Source organism: Pyxicephalus adspersus, chromosome 4, assembly GCF_032062135.1.
Source record: "Pyxicephalus adspersus chromosome 4, UCB_Pads_2.0, whole genome shotgun sequence".
Lineage (NCBI taxonomy): Eukaryota > Metazoa > Chordata > Amphibia > Anura > Pyxicephalidae > Pyxicephalus > Pyxicephalus adspersus.
The window spans coordinates 53,721,466-53,737,682 of NC_092861.1; the positions used below are offsets into that span (position 1 = coordinate 53,721,466).

General features: G+C 37.0%; 1 protein-coding gene across 3 annotated transcripts in view; it reads left to right on the top strand.

Moving 5' to 3' along the window:
- Nucleotides 1–16,217, top strand: part of XXYLT1 (xyloside xylosyltransferase 1) — an 87,835-nt gene that overhangs the window by 31,844 nt on the left and 39,774 nt on the right. For all 3 annotated transcript variants that reach the window (XM_072408203.1, XM_072408202.1, XM_072408204.1), the window contains exon 3: nt 12,939–13,071. In XM_072408203.1, coding sequence (XP_072264304.1) covers nt 12,939–13,071 — 133 coding nt within the window. The remainder of the gene's footprint in view (nt 1–12,938; nt 13,072–16,217) is intronic.

Consider the following 16,217-nt stretch of genomic DNA (forward strand, 5'->3'; position numbering starts at 1 on the left):
TCTGTTCAGAAAAAAAACTTGTTTGGTGGTACACACTTCTGAATGTTGCCAAGCAAACAGTTATGGTTTATTAATCACATGACACAACAGGCAAAACTGGATCCCAAAAGGCATCTTCATTGAGATGTTTCTAGGTATTGTGGTTGTGTAAGGTTGTGCAAAGGTAAATTAAATGTATTCAAGTTATAGATATGTAACTACAGTGACCCACCTGTTCCTTGCCAACTTAATACCACCTGCTGATACCCCTCTTGATTTGAAAGCCAATGCTTACACTAAAAGCCAATTCCTGGCAAACCTCCACTTTAGATAAACTCACCAATGGGAAAGCCACTCCCAAGCAACCACTTAAAATAATAAGCGTGTCCAATGGTGGACGGCTTGTTCACCCATTTCATGTGTTTTTTTTTTTTTTTTTTTTTTTTTTTTTGCAGACATCTGATATATATATATATATATATCTTTTATGTCAATTATAAAGTATTTTTGTATCAATTGCCTGAAAAATAAAAACTGTAACCAAAGGAATTTAGAGCCTATACAGAACATATCTGATTGAATGGTGTGCATTCGGGTTATGTGAATTTGTATGTCTGTGTCCTTTTTCTTTCACATTTCCTACTATGCTTGCATCTCTGGGTATTGCAAACTGTGTTTGACTGTTCTTTGACTATCGTTATGAATATGGAAAATATTATCTTGTTTTCTCCTTGTTATATGAAGCACATTACATTGTAGCAGAGATCTGAAAAAATGTTTGCTGCTGTGTCATTTTGATGATCCAATTTGAAACGCCAGCACAATTTTGTATTCTGAAAGAGAGGGACTTTGTGTTCTATCAGATGCTGGCAGTGAGCACTGATCTAAGTATTCTGATACTTGGTAATAATTACATTTCACATGGTGCTCCTATTATAGTGTTCTCCAGCAGCTTTTTTCCTCTTTCTTTTCTCAAACACATTCTATCATTATAGGAATGTTTTGTGTGGAACCTTGTTGATTTTTTTTTTTGGATTACTTTGTTGCAGTAATGGAACTTTTCGTTTGAACTCAATTCTTTCTCTGTACAAAATTATCTGCACATTTATTGTGTACAGATGAAACACAGACTGTGCTAGTCCAATGTATCAGTAAATCTAGACATAATAGAGTGAGTATTTTCTAAAAATAAATGCTCATTTACAGAAAAATGTTTCAATTCCAGAAAAATATGCATAAACTTCTCCAGACAGGAAGGCTACTGTAGTCACCAACAAAACTATCCTAGACTGATGATATCTAGGAAGTTAGGAAGTTTTCCTGCAAGTTTTGTTAGTGGGATAAGCAGAACAGCTGAAGTGAGGTGCCTGGGAAGAAAAGTGACTAAATCTTGGTCTGTTATAAGAACAAGGCAAAGAGTTTCTAAAGACACGTGCTGCAATGTTCTGTGTAACTTTCTTACAACATTTGAAAGATCCTAAACCAGTTTAGGACTGGTTTCCACAAAAGTCTAAAAATTAGCTACCAAAAACAATAGAAAAGACAAATTTTTAGGAAGGAAGCACGTTTTAAATCTGACAATGGATGAGGTTCACCCCTTAAAATATGGTGTTTCTGCTCAGTACAATTCATGTTGCATATAAAAAACTTGAGACTTTTAGAGTTGTTAAAGGAGACATTGCAATAAAATGCAAGGGTACATCGTCTGAGCGCCCGCTGTGCCTATAGGGAAAAACATTGGAAACAATGTTTGGGAACTTTATGGGAGTGGGATATCTCTCAAAATTTGTTTTAGGTAAAAAGGTACGAGTTGGAGTTCCAAACTGGGACAATTGGTGGACCTTTTTAACTGCTAGACATGAAAGAATATATTAACCAAAACAATTCATTACTGAGCCTTTATTTTTCCAACCCAATACTGTTTTGTATTGTGCATGTGTCGTGCAATATTTATACCTTACTGTCACATTTTCTTTGATTTGCGTCTTCTGGTTTGAAAGGATAAAACATACTGTGTTAAGTTCTTCAGCTACTCAGGAATTTTGTATAGCTGTTATCAAGTATACTCCAGACCGATGCTAGACTAAAGTTAGGGTTCGAGTATAACTTTAAGGTCCTTACTAATAAAGCATATATGTTGTGAATATACCGATAAATTTAAGGTGTTATAGGATCAAATTTCTGAATTTGTAAATGAACATTCCCCTGCCCCAAACCTTAGGAAACTGCTTTTAGAGCTGAGAATCCTACAAAACCATTTTAATGAGATTCTTGGACTTGGATTGGTGTGCAGCACACTTAACCAGTCTCAACTATATACCGTATTTTCCGGCGTACAAGACGACTTTTTAACCCCGAAAAATCTATGACAAAGTCAGGGGTCGTCTTGTACGCCGGGTACGAGTACTTACCTGCAGCGCACGGTGTCCCCGCGAGTCCCCTCTCTGGTCTGGCGTCCCTGCGAGTCCTCCTGTGCCTCCTTCTGTCTTCCTGCTTTTCAGCTTACACGAGTCCTCCTGGGCAGGCTCGCGTTGCTTCACAGCAGGACTCGTGTAAGCTGAAAAGCAGGACGTGAGCCTGGATTGGCTCTCCAGTGGAGAGCCTGGATTGGCTCTTCACTGGAACACGCCCATTCATTAAAGGAACGTGCCCATTCATTACTAAGAACTAGTAGTGTACAGTTCTTTCTGCTTCTCAGTTCTCACACAATAGTGAGATCTGACAGGCAGAAGGAACAGTACAATACTGGGCATATAACACGACCCCCAAATGATTGGTTAGAGTGGGGGGTCGTCTTATACGCCCAGTCGCCTTATACACCGGAAAATACGGTATGTTAAAAACAAAGGATTTAGATGCATGCATTTGCAGAAATATGTAGAAACCACACAGCCTCATCAAGGCCCCTCTGTAAAGTGTGGTCCCTAACTTGTCACTTTATTTCTTGTCACTAAAAGTTCAGCATGTACAACCATTTTCTTGTGTTGTATCTGTTTAGATAACATGCACATTCCGTGCATAGATATATTTAAGTCGCATTAAACCCAAAGAAATACAAAACATAAAGAAATAGATGTTTAGGAACACATGAAAAAAAATGGTTCTGTAAAAACAATAGGAGCCAGAGGGTAACTCTTAAGAGCATATACCAGGCTGTTTTTATGCATGGCTCCAGAAAGCTCAGTTGCCATTTTAATGGAGAGCGTTGATTGAGAAATTGAATATATTTGTAGAACTCTAAGGTTTCACAATAGATTGAAAAGAAGAAAGGGATTGCAAAGGAGCTTTGTAGTGGTTGGATGGATATGAGCTCATTAGTACTGACACGAGGTACATTGTTAAAGGCATGTGTGCAGTGAGCATGTCACACAGATAATGTTACAGATGTATTGTACTACATGGTGTCCAGCACAAATGTCTATTGATTTACAGAATCATCTTGTTTTCCAGTGATGGCAGGTCAGATGCACCCCAGGTTTTTTTTCTGTTTTGAAGGCATGTGAGTGCTAGAATGGATGTGATGGGTACTTATTTTCCGATTTCACCTGCTGAAAGGGGAATCGTCAGCCGTGAGGTTAACATGACTGTTCTCATGGAGAATGACGCAGCACAGAGGGCTCAAGCCCATTAAGGCTGTCCTGTGACTACCTGATTCTTCAGCCTAATCCGTTCACTCATCCGAAAGAGAAGAACCTGCTGATTTGTCCCTGATGTTACTCACTTAACTGTGATGGCGCACGATATACCTGTGCTACATCACTAATGAAGCGTACAATAACGGTCCATCCGTCATCCTAACACATAGCTGCGCATTATTAAAGCCTTTTATTACATCCCGCTAAATGCTGAGCAATACCTTACTTTGTGTTTGAAAAGACTTAACTGCTTCATAGCTGGCATTGTCATTCACTGGCTGACATTGGTAACATAACAGTTTTTATGGTTAGGTAAACAATACCACAGTGGTTTCACTAACCATAAGAACTGTTATGTTACCAGTGTAACATAACAATCATTTGCTTTAAATTTATTTTTTTCATTCAACAAATCTATATCTTTACATAGTACAAATCAAATATGAATTAAAAAATATCATATTTTGTTGTATACAAGGTTGATCATAACAGATGAGTCCATCCTTGGGTAACTCCAATGTTTCCGAAATGAACCTAGTGGAGAAAAGGCATTTCTAATATTGTGAATTACTAAATGATAATTATAACTACGTAATTGAGGAACCTCTTTGGGGTCCCAGTTGCTAGGTTTTGAGCTAAAGGAAAACCTTATATTTTTTCATACTGTAGCCAAACTGACTACTGTATTGAGCAGGTAATATATTTGAAAATATTACTGACTGATTAGATGTTTACTGGGCACAAGTTTTGCTGCAACAGTGCAACAAACCATTCATGGAAAAGCAAAAATCTCAATAGATGTTTTCCAACTGTCCATTATAATATCAGTTGTGTGGTTTATTGTTTTAAGAAATATTTTAGCAATTTCCTCATTTTATGTTTTATATTGCAAATGTAAGATACAGATTTTTGCTGCCTATCCAACATTTAATGTGCGGTTCATGTGTGCAAAACGTAAAAAAAAACCATCCAAACAAAAAAAAAAAAAACTACTAAAACTAAAAAATACTGTGTGGATCTGGAAGGTATACTTCCCTGTTGTTGTAGAAATGGTGTATTAACATTAAAATGAATACCTTGTGTCTATACAACGGAAAAGGAAGATACTAGTACAGTTTATAAAATCACAAAGCATTAAAGTAAAACATGTTGTTGACCAAAGCAGCTTAATCAGTGAACTTCCAAGTATAGCAGCTGGAGGTAGATAAAGGTATTGCTCTTAAATTTAAATTTTTGATTTGGTTGTTCTTGTAATGCTAAGAGCTCATTTTAGCAATCATCTCATTTGTAATAGATACTGCAGCTGTTTGAATTATGCAAAGAATTTTTTAGGCTCTGTTCCTCAAATTATAACAATCTTTCCAAGGATTGTGGTTGTCTGCAGTATATTTACTCAATAAAGCTTAGTAAAATGAGCCTTTTGTCATATAAATCTATATAAAGCATACAAACTTTATTAGTCACACATGCAAAGTATTTAGAGGGTATGCTGAATTATTTATTAAAAGATAATGACACATCATCTGAAAGAATGTGATTTATCATTCTGTCTTCTTTAATTACTGCATGGTCCAGGTCTGATGCCTTTATGCCCGTTGTAAGCTGATAGGATCGGCATTGGCACTATAACTGGTCTGCGGCTACATGGCCCTATTAGCAGCAAGTTGCAATACACTGTGTTTATTGATATCACTTGACTAGCATTACATTTTCCAGCAATTTGTGCTACAGTAGCTCTTCTGTTGAATCACACTAGATGGACAAACCCCACCCCAAGTACATCAGTAAACCTTGGGTGCTCAAGTGTCTCTTGTTCCTGGGTGGGTTTTCTGAATCCTTAGACTATTTTTAAAATGCTTTTTTTTTTTTAGAGCAATATAAAATATTGTCACAACAAAGAAACATCCAAGCAGTCGAAGCATACAATATCTGCTGTAAGAGATATCAGGATAGCAGGTGAAAAAGAAAATCCCCCATGTTTGTGAAATGGAGAGGGAATGCCAGGCAAGGCAGGGTTTACCAGGTCCATAGAACCTGGCGACAGATATATAGAACCAAAAGCAAGAAAAGGATAGAGAAGAAATTCGAGCGGGTACAAAGAGGTAGAGGTAAAAAAAAATGTACCACTCAGGAGACCTTAAACTATCTGAGGTCTTAAAGGACTTATAATTTGCAGGTAGGAAAGACTCTGTTCACTAGAACCACCTGCAAGTGTTGGAGTCTTGTGCAACTCGGTCAATGTAGCGCTTCATAAATGCCAAGCTTGAGATAAAACGGCCCATACGGATGCAAGTATCAGAAAGATATGGAGCCTAAAAAGTAAGGGACTGTTAGCAAGACAAAAATTTAGGTTCAGCATCCAGACTTGAGGCAGATTTTAAGGATGATTGCACTGTCCACGGTCTACAAAGGGGGCCTGTAATGCCCATCATTGCCTCTTCTGGAGCATAGTAGACTGGCAACCCAAAATGCAGTCTTTATGTGAAACCACACACCCAATGTTACGAAAGACTGTTGTACATACAAATCAAGATCACCTCCTGTCAAAATAGGGAAAGTTCAAAGCCCTCCATACCTAAGCAAGATGTCCAAGGAAGTATGTGTTATCAGTTAAGCGTGAAAGGCAGTCCCCTACTGGAATCCACAGATGGCATGAAATGCACACCCCACGTATGGTGGTATGTCAAACTCTGTGAGTACTCAATTGAGATTTAAGTGCCTGGAAGAATACAAAGATGCTTGGCTTTGCACCAATGGGTTCCCTATCCATACCTCATAAGGTGGATACAGTTATATTATATATAACTAAGTTATATTAGATTATCGTGCAAAAGAAGTTGGCAGAGAGAGAAAAATATGGTGGTTTAGGAGGTTGTGGAATGTATTACTGATAAATCGCAAAACAGAAAAAGCAGAAAAGAGCCTGCAATGCAGTCTTTTCTGAGTAGCATTATGAATTTGCATCTTTGTAATCCTCACTGGAGAACAGAAATGTTTAAAGCATTTAAACAATGAAAGTTCACTTAGTTGAGTTTAGCTGTGAGGCTTTAATTTTGATGCATGTTGTTGTAGATAATGAACTCTGATCATCAGAATGCACAGATTTACTCTTCCTGAACAAAACAGGGCCTTGTGGGGATTTAATAAGCACAGTTATTGTGAGAACATGAGCCAGCCTCTCAGCACTTTATAGTTCTATGCATTGTCTGTTTATTTTTATAGCTCAACTAAAAACCACTTGCATTTAATTGCATTTGCACCCCTTGTACAAGCAAATGAGCTGAAACCCTACTTGTTTTTTCTACTTTTGTGTTGAATATAGGACAAAGCGCTACAGGGCTTTGGTAATAAGATACGTAGTACTGAGCTATTTCACTTCCCCATACAATAGAATTGCACCAATGACAGATATCAAATCTCAGGAGCTAGATAGCCCATGTCATCTAGGGCTGTACTTGGATATCATGCTGCCCAGGCCGCCTATGATCACTTCCTTTTGCTCAAAGCGTATGTTTATATGTCAGATAATCGTTGCCTGAGACGATTGTGCTCCAAGTAGTTGTGCTCGTCAGGTGAGAATCTTACGTGTACAGCAGTCACACCAGGTCGTTCATGGATACCTCATGACAAATCCATGAATAACGATCAAGATCAACCTCTTTGCAGAACAAGGGAGGAGAGTTTGCTCACCCGTACTCCCCTCTCCTTAGAACCGAATGGGCACTGTGTGTATAGCACTCATTCATTCGTCACAAGAAATGATCAGAAAATATTGTTGCTTGCAAAAAAAATGTATGTACGCAGCCAAACTCAACAGCCAAACTTTTTTTATTTTTTTTTATTTTTATTGGGGAATCGTAAATGTATGTTTTACATTGTATTGAGAAGACAAAAAAATGTTCAGAGAAGGTATGCAGTTGCATACACATGGAATCACACTGCTATGTTAAGACCGCTATAATACATGGGTTCCATACTCTAATCTATTAGGGTTTCCTAATTTTGGGACAAATATATCAATGCACAAATAGAGACCAGGCTTACTTGAGGCAGCCCTTAAATACAGAGTTGTTGCCATTGTTGTTGTTTTGTTTTTTGTATTGTGTGCAGATATACTCTATACGTCTTCAGCTGCCTTGTTAAGGTAATGGCTGGGCTTCTAATCTTCCTGTATTTTAAAGAAGGAAAAAGCTCACTTCAGATGAGCCTAGTTTTCGGCTGTGAATTGCTATACACTGTTTGGCTAAAACATTAAAATTGCATCCTTTTTTTTGTGTAGGTCCTCTTTGTGTCATCAAAACAGCACTGACTTGTCAAGGCCTGAACTCCGGAAAACCCTTGCAGGTGACCTGTAGTATTTGGATCCAAAGTGTTATCATACCACTGTTTATATCTGCCTCCCCTATTTCTGTAGTGCATCTTTCTTCCATCTTTTCCCCAGGTTGCATATGCATGAGCTATTCAGATGATCTAAAAGAAAATGAGCTTTAGGACAGTCCACCTTTATTTGTTCCTTGGTCCATTTCTGACACTCTTGCTTACTGTGGGTGTTTTGGGCAGTGGACCCGAGTCAACATGGCGACTCTGACTGCAACTATGCAGTAACATATGCTTGCGGTGATGCACTGTGTGTTCTGACACCTTTCTCTCATGGGCACGTTTTCTGCAATTTTGCTATGGTTTCCTACATGTCATCAGACAACACAGGTTAGTCTCCCTTATTCTGCCCCACAATTTCATGCATCAACAAGCTTTGGTTAACCATGACCTCCATTAACAGTTCGCTTTTCATGTGATGTAAGCAATGCATAAAAACTGCCACCCCCAAAGCAGACAGAGGGCACACATTATTGAACAATAATATCTTATACAAAATATATTGGCAAACAAAACCTTTTAGAATTAGCATATATTTGCTTAAAAAAAAAAAAAAGAACTGAAGCTCACTTATGCAGGTTACCTCCCCAAGGATCTTGATGTACAATTTCTAGGGCCACAAAACTTCTCGATTCCCTTTATAACAGACTAGAAGTTTCAAATATATAACACAACCATTCTTACTCACTATGTAAATTATGAAACCGTCTTCTGTAACTGGGATGCTGGAATCTACACAAGCCCTAGATTTATAGCACCAGAAAAATGTCTTAGACAATTGTCTGATGAGGTCACAAGCTGTATGTATATAGCTGTTGTATATAGTCACATTGTAAATTCTGAGTAAAAAGATTTAATTACAAATGTATGGTACAAATTTTAAGTGCCTCTGCTACACTAAGGGTGTGAGATTGTTGGGGAAACAAGCCAATATAGACGGCATGTCTTCTGGTCCAGTGGTCACCAACCAGTGGTCCTCGAGAACATTTTGGTGGTTCACAGAGAAATCTGGACATTATTTGCAATTTTTATTATTAATAAAACAAAAATAATATTCTAATAAATTCTTGTATTCTGAAAAACAATTTTCACCTTTATATTGCACTAAATTCACAAACTACTGGGGACAGAATAAAAAGGGAGGTGCAGCGTGATGTCAGTGTAGTCCTAAGTTGTATAAGGCGACCGTTGCCGAGCCTTGCACTTCAGTTTTGTTTTGACTATTACAACAGTCACCCCCGCTCCGCGAATACCGATTCTCATCCGATTGTTGTATTTTATTTATTTCTTAGAAGCTCTTTTAGGTAAGTATGAACGTAACTGTGTATTTTCTTTTACGGTTATATTTAATGGCATCAAATAGATTGACTTTGATATATCATTTCTTGGTCCTAAATTCAAAATGAAATAAACCCATAATGAGTGAGAAAAAGCAAACAAATATTTTGCATTTTTTTTTTAGTAATATCAAAGATAATGCAACTATATAACACATATTTCTGTGAGTTTTATGCCTAATCATTAAAGGGCCTACAATGTAAAATAAATTTCAATGTAAAAAATGTAACGCTTTTTGCATGGGAATATGGAGAGAATTAGAAAGCTAGGGGGGTTAATGGTCCTCCATATTTAAAATGATAAATTTAGTGGTCCCTGAGGTCCGAAAGGTTGGCAACCACTGTTCTGGTCTATCCTGCACGTCACATGGAGAGTACAGCAAGGCAACTTGGCAAGTTCCTCCTGACATACATGTCTGGTATCTTGAATAGGAATTAGATGATCTCTAGTGTTAGATTCCAGCCTCTTATCTGTTGCCTGACAAATAGTTGCTGCTTCAGATTTGTCTGTGAACTGTAAGGACATAGGAAATAAAAACATAGTGAGTCAGAGCATTCAGTAGAGATCATTGGCTAAAAGTTTAAATAACACAAGAACAGTATGTGACTGGGTTGTTATGTAGTGTTCAAGCTTACTCTGTAGTCTCCACACAGCTTCCTGTTATGTTACTATCGTGGAAAAACAGAATCACTGCCATCATAATGTTTTCAAATGTTTCATGTTTTCATTCCCTTTTTCAAATAGAAATGTGTGATGTAAAAATAAACCTATAAACATTACTTTTTTGGAAATCATGGTCATACTTACTGTAAATTTTATTAATGCTAATGAATGAGAACGCTTTCCGGATGCCTGCTAATCATTTTTCACATGGAAAAAAAAAAGTATTTAAGAAGAACTTGGGATGATAAAATTAATGTGTTTATATTCCCCTCACCCCCTCATTTTCTTGTGCAAAAATAATGTGATGTTTGAAAACCACAAGCATGTGGTAAAGAAATCTTCTGTTAAAACACCCTCCAGCTTTTTTGCCTGGAGGTTAAAACTCCGTGTATCTGAAAGGCAGTAACCACACAGCAAAGGGTATGTCACCATCTAAACACACTCTTACTGAAGATACGTCCTTTTTTCAGGACTGGCTTTCAGTTTGGGTTATATCATGAAAAAAAAAAAACTGTTCTTGGGATACCGGTTACATATTAAGCCTGATACAGAAAAGGTCTCCTGTTTCTTTATAGAATTGTTTTTGTGGTGGCTAGTTTATTCCACATGAAGCCAAGAGAACTCAGGCCATGCGTATTTTAGTAGGCTTCAGTGAAGGTAACCTACTATATTGGCAGCCTATGCAAGCAATCACAAATAATTGTTTTTAAAGATAGCCAAAAAAAACAACTCCAGAAAATAGAAATCAAATGGTAGCGCCTGCACCGGATCGAGTACAGGTAAGTGCATGAAAGAATGTCATCACAATAAAGGACCTGCCTGGCCACAATTTTTTAGTTTTAGGTATTGTTTAATTTGAATTAATTTTCAGTTTTCCTCTTCTCTGTGAAGGTTAGGAGAAGAAATGTAACAAAGCAGGAGGGTCAAGCAACTATTTCATGGGTGTCAGTGTAACTGTATCCAAAAAGCCCAATTCACCCTGATTGATTACATCTAACTTGTCTAGATTAGGTTTGCTTACACACAGGAACACGTTGAAAGAGAAAGACAGGCTTTTGTGGGCCACAGTAATTTTCTTAAAAACTTAAACTTTATTAATGTTGAAAATCCTAAAATTTAACAGAGGTCTCCTATGCTAGTCCTAAACCAACATCGGTATCCTGGTCTCATAAAAGTACATGGGTAGTGTTATTGGTGAATCAAATCCTATTTACATTAATAAACTTGTTTCCTACCTGACGCATTTTGCCCCAGAAAGGCCTCTTCAGGGGTTATTTGGGAGACTTGGTAGTGTTGCTGAAACCTTTTTGACAAACTACTACTTTCGCCAGTTACTAATTGAGATATAGCCTAATCATAAAATCCAATGGTACCATTGGATTGTATGACCTTTCTGATCGTTCCTCCTCCAATGACTTACTACTGACTTCCTCACTCATAACCTCAGCTGCCCCGACTCTCTGGAATGGTCTTCCTCATCCTATTCGGCTTGCTCCTACTTTCTGCTCATTTAAAAGAGCACTCAAAACCCATTTTTTTTTTAAACCATCACTACTTCCCACCACTACATATCTCCCCTTATATTGTGTGGTACTTCCCCCACCTCCTAGATTGTAAGCTCTTGTCATTTGCAACCCCTATTTAATGTACAGTGCTGGATAATATGTTGGTGCTAATTAAATGCTGTTTAATAATAATAATAATAATAATAATAATAATAATAACCACTACTGACTATTCACCAATGTGTTTCACATTATTGCATAGAATTTTCAGCACTTTCACAGGGCAGCATTATGGGGACTAATGTGGCTTTACATGATCATGGTTTAAATTTGTTCTTTTATTTATTTTTTGGCTTCTTAACACAAAGCTATCAATTTTGTTGAATTTGAGAATAGCATTAATAGCATGAAGGATAAACACAAGTTGTGGTACTGTTGCCAAATGAGAAGGATCAAAGTGAACTCTATTTAGGGTTAGGGATCTAAACAGATTTGTTTTGCTTTCAAGTGCTGTCAGCTGTTTATGTGTTGCCACCGAGTACAATGTCTACTTGAGCTGTGTATTATTTAGAGTACATTTACTGAATTATTAGTCTAAAAATGTTACATGGACTGTGTAATAGCCAAATTGGTATGGCTGAGATCTAGTCTCTGTTTAGACGTGTCTGAAATGTTTTAGTTGTGTGCTTATAGGTAGGTTTAGTTTTGTTTAACTGACTGTGTCACTAGCGTTTGATGCAACTTTGTTTACAGGCATCTTTACAGCTCAGACGAAAACTCTGAAGGTAAGTATTTTAGTAAACTTGAATCTCTCCCTTTCTGTACCTCAAAATAACAGAGGTAGGAATGGAAATCCTTGAATAGTAAATGTCATTCTTTGGCCATAAAAGCAAAATATGAGACAGTTTTGAGCATGGGCTACAGTTTTACAGGAAAGTACAATACTATAGTAATACCATAGGAAAGTGACATATTGTTTAGGAACAATAAAATAAGGCAAGCGATGATTCCTGGCACCTAGAGCCAATTGTTTCAAAAAGCCTTTATGCCGTCATGAAGTGGTAAATGTTTGTTAAATTGTTAATGTTTAATTGACTTATCAATCAAACTTTGGTTCGGAGTACCCACTCTATGTTCAGTCAGTATGCAGCAGGGAGTCTCCATAACAATTGTTAGCCAACATCAGGGAGCACTCCTTATTGTTTGATAGGCGCATGGAGGTAACCAAGTAAACAGTTGAATCAGATGTTAATAGTTTACACTGCTTGCACACCCACCAAACTAGAATATGGCCACCTTTACTAACAGAGACTGCTGCAGGTGCATTAGGAGGACAGTTCAGTCTTCATTTGTAGTTTGGTAGGAGAATAATCTTTGTAACCAGATAAAATGTGCAGAAATGATTACACACCATTTATTACAATTTTTTTTTTTTGTACAGATATAACTCGCATTATTCAACTGGACCTGGATCTGAAATTTAAGACCAACATTCGTGAGCTATTTGAAGAGTTTGACAATTTCTTCCACTCTTCAGTCATTGGGATTGCCCATGAAATGCAGCCAGTATACAGGTAAAGGAACTTGTCACACCTTACTATAGGCATCAGACATATACACTGTATTTTGAGAACACTGCTGGACAGGTATTAGGGAAAATGTTTAGGCCTTATTCACACCCATGCATTTTAAATCCATGTACAAAAGTAATCTCCGTTTACAAATACCCAATAATTGTTTCCAACTCTACAACTTTTTTTTAAACTGTGCTTTCACACATTTTGTGCACAATGCATTTGTAGTTTTTGCATGCCCATTTGTCATTGCATGTTAAATGACCTACTGGTAACACTAGTTTATAATAGTTTACATGGACTACAAATGTATGTTTACATGCAACACTACTTGGGTTTAAAAATTATTGAGGCGGTTTTCCCTTGATGATTTTTTGTTAGAGTCTGACAGATAAGAGAGGAATGAAAGAAGGAAAAAGAGATATAGAGGTAGATGTAGGGTTACATTTGAGATAATATTAGTTGTCTAATAGGACATTTCCAGCCAAGCCTCTTTTTTTTTTTTTTTTTTTTTTTTTCCAAGAAGATATAGCTTTTCCAGGAGAACTATATTATTGTAATTATTCAATTTCGTTATTCAGCAGGCATTTTAGCCTCTCACTGAGCACTATGCATGCTAATGTGTGTTTGTTCAGAATGAATAGATGTGGTTTTCCATGATCTTCTGTGGCTGAGAAAAAAAGTTTATTCTTTTGAGTTTTTAGTTGGTGTGATTTGTATTTGCAGTAATTCATTCTTCTGGGTGTTTTTTTTATTGCTATTTGTAAAGTATTAATGCATATGCAAAATCCCCTAGATATGTCCACCAGATATGCCCTCTCTTGTCTGCTTTCTGAAGGAATTTTTTTTGGAAAAAGTTGCTAAGCGACAGGGTACCATCTCATGACTTTATAGTTATCTTCTGTAACAGATGTGCTAATGGAAAACATTTTCTAGTATGTATTTCCTTTTCCACCATTTATCCAAGACTAACGTTTTTACTTTATATCACTTTATCTTAAATCCTATGTTGTGTGAAAATGGTTATTGCCTCTTGTTGTCTTTTCCTAGACTAAATCTTTTTATATTTAAGATTGATTGATGGGTATCAGACAGAAGAGTCAGTAAACAGAAATCACAACAAAAACACATTAAAGGCAAGTGAAAAAATGTGCAAAACTTTAGATTACATGTTGTTGCTGTGTCCCAATTAGGAATATTTCTACTCGCTCATTCCTGGTGATTAATGACAAAACAGTCAACTGACAGAGCAATCATCTCTTTCCGGACAGACATCACTTAAAACCTACAGCAGAACTTTATCTAATTTTCTATTGATTTTTTTTTAAGTACCTTATTTGTTCATTCCAACCTGCCACTTTCTTTTTCACCAAGGTGAGAGTGACGTCTTCTCAGTCTCCAGCCTCCTGGATTATTGACATCATATATCCCAGAATGCTTCATGTACTTATTAGTATCACAAGATTTTTCACTTACCCATACGTCACCCAGGCATGAGCAAAATGTTCAACTGAAACAAATCAGTGTCCTGGTTGAGGCAAGTGACGGAGGCAAGCTACTTTGCCAAGGAAAACAAAGGAGCAGGGCGACCTAGTTTAGGGTTCTTCCAGAGGCCTGCTAGAAAGTCAGGGAAATGACATCCTACCGTATGAACTGCATAGACTAGGAAGTATGACTTTTTTATGGTATAATACATAAACTTTACTTAGTTTCTGTTAGTACCTTTGTGGGTCAGTTGGGAGTTGGGCACAAATATATGCTTTTGCGTTGCTTTAAAACAGGCTTTAGCTTATCAGCTAATATGAGTATTAGACAAAGTACCATGGAGGGTTTTTAATCTAAAATTTTATGACTTGGGATGCTGGAATATCCCAGTAGACATTGACAGTACTCTGTCTAATCTTTAATTATTCTCATTACCAGTCATTTGAAAACTTTAAAAAAAATTCTCTGGTTTAAGTATTAGTAGTGGTTTCACAAGTAATCTGGGAGTTAGTGGCATAGAGACTAAAGTTACAGCAAAAAAAAAAAGTTTCTCCTGGACATTGCTAGAGGTACTGGTTCTCTCCTATGGTATAAAATAATACATACAGTTCTATTGTGGAAACTAATGGATAGGGAAGGTAAGGCTAGTCCAGGGCTTGCGCCAGGACCCATGTCACCTTAGTTATTCTTCTGCCCTGTCTCTGTTGCTCTGTTCAGAAAGAATAAGCTCCTGACAAGGAGAATGTGACGGGTTCCAGTATCTGTAATGGCTCACATTCTCTGTGTCTAGCTTGAAGCAACTATTTAATCCCAGTTTCTTTGTATAGACAAAGCTTTAGTCTTTTTTTCATTTTGGTTTGCTATTGTTCCTTCTGTTTTTTCAGTTCACATAAGGTACTGGTTTCACTAACCAAATATAGAGAGCATTCCCTGTTTCATAAAGGGCACCCTGAAGATAACAAGCCTGTCCTTTATCCGTCTTACAGATCAGCTGAAATCATTTCTGTCTTCTGCCTTGGTTAGGTCTATTTCATGTTTTTTTTTTTTTCTTTTTGCAGCAAGCTGGCTGTAAAAAGCTGTTTGCAGTAAAGGTAGCAATGACATCAAACCATTATGTTCTATACTTCTAACCTAGAGATGTGATGAGCATTGTTTCTCAAACTGCAACAACTCAAGGCATTTACTGCAAACTGAAGTAACTGCAATTTATCAGGTAGTAGCCTTTAAAATTGTATTGGAACACGAGAATATTGTCATAAGGAAAGGAAAGTGCACAAATAAAAGCATCAATATTTTACATATCAGTTCATAAAAAAAAATTATCTGGTCCAAAACAAGTTCTAAAATTAGATATATGCAACCTCAGAGGAACAAGGACTAATTCAAAATGTAGAAGCAGTATGTACACCCTTACCAACTTTATAAGAGTTAATAGGGTAAGTAGCAGCTATATTCCAATAATCAAATTACCTTGATTAATTGATCATCAGCATGTGTGACCACCTCTATAAAAGCTGAAATCTTGGAAGTTTGCTGGTCATACCAACTGTCAAGCACACAGTGGTGAATTGGATGATTTGGGTTTGTTGTGTCCTGGGATCCTTATATTCATTGACTATGAGCTCCTCTGTATACCAAAGTAAGCTAGAATCAACTGTGAG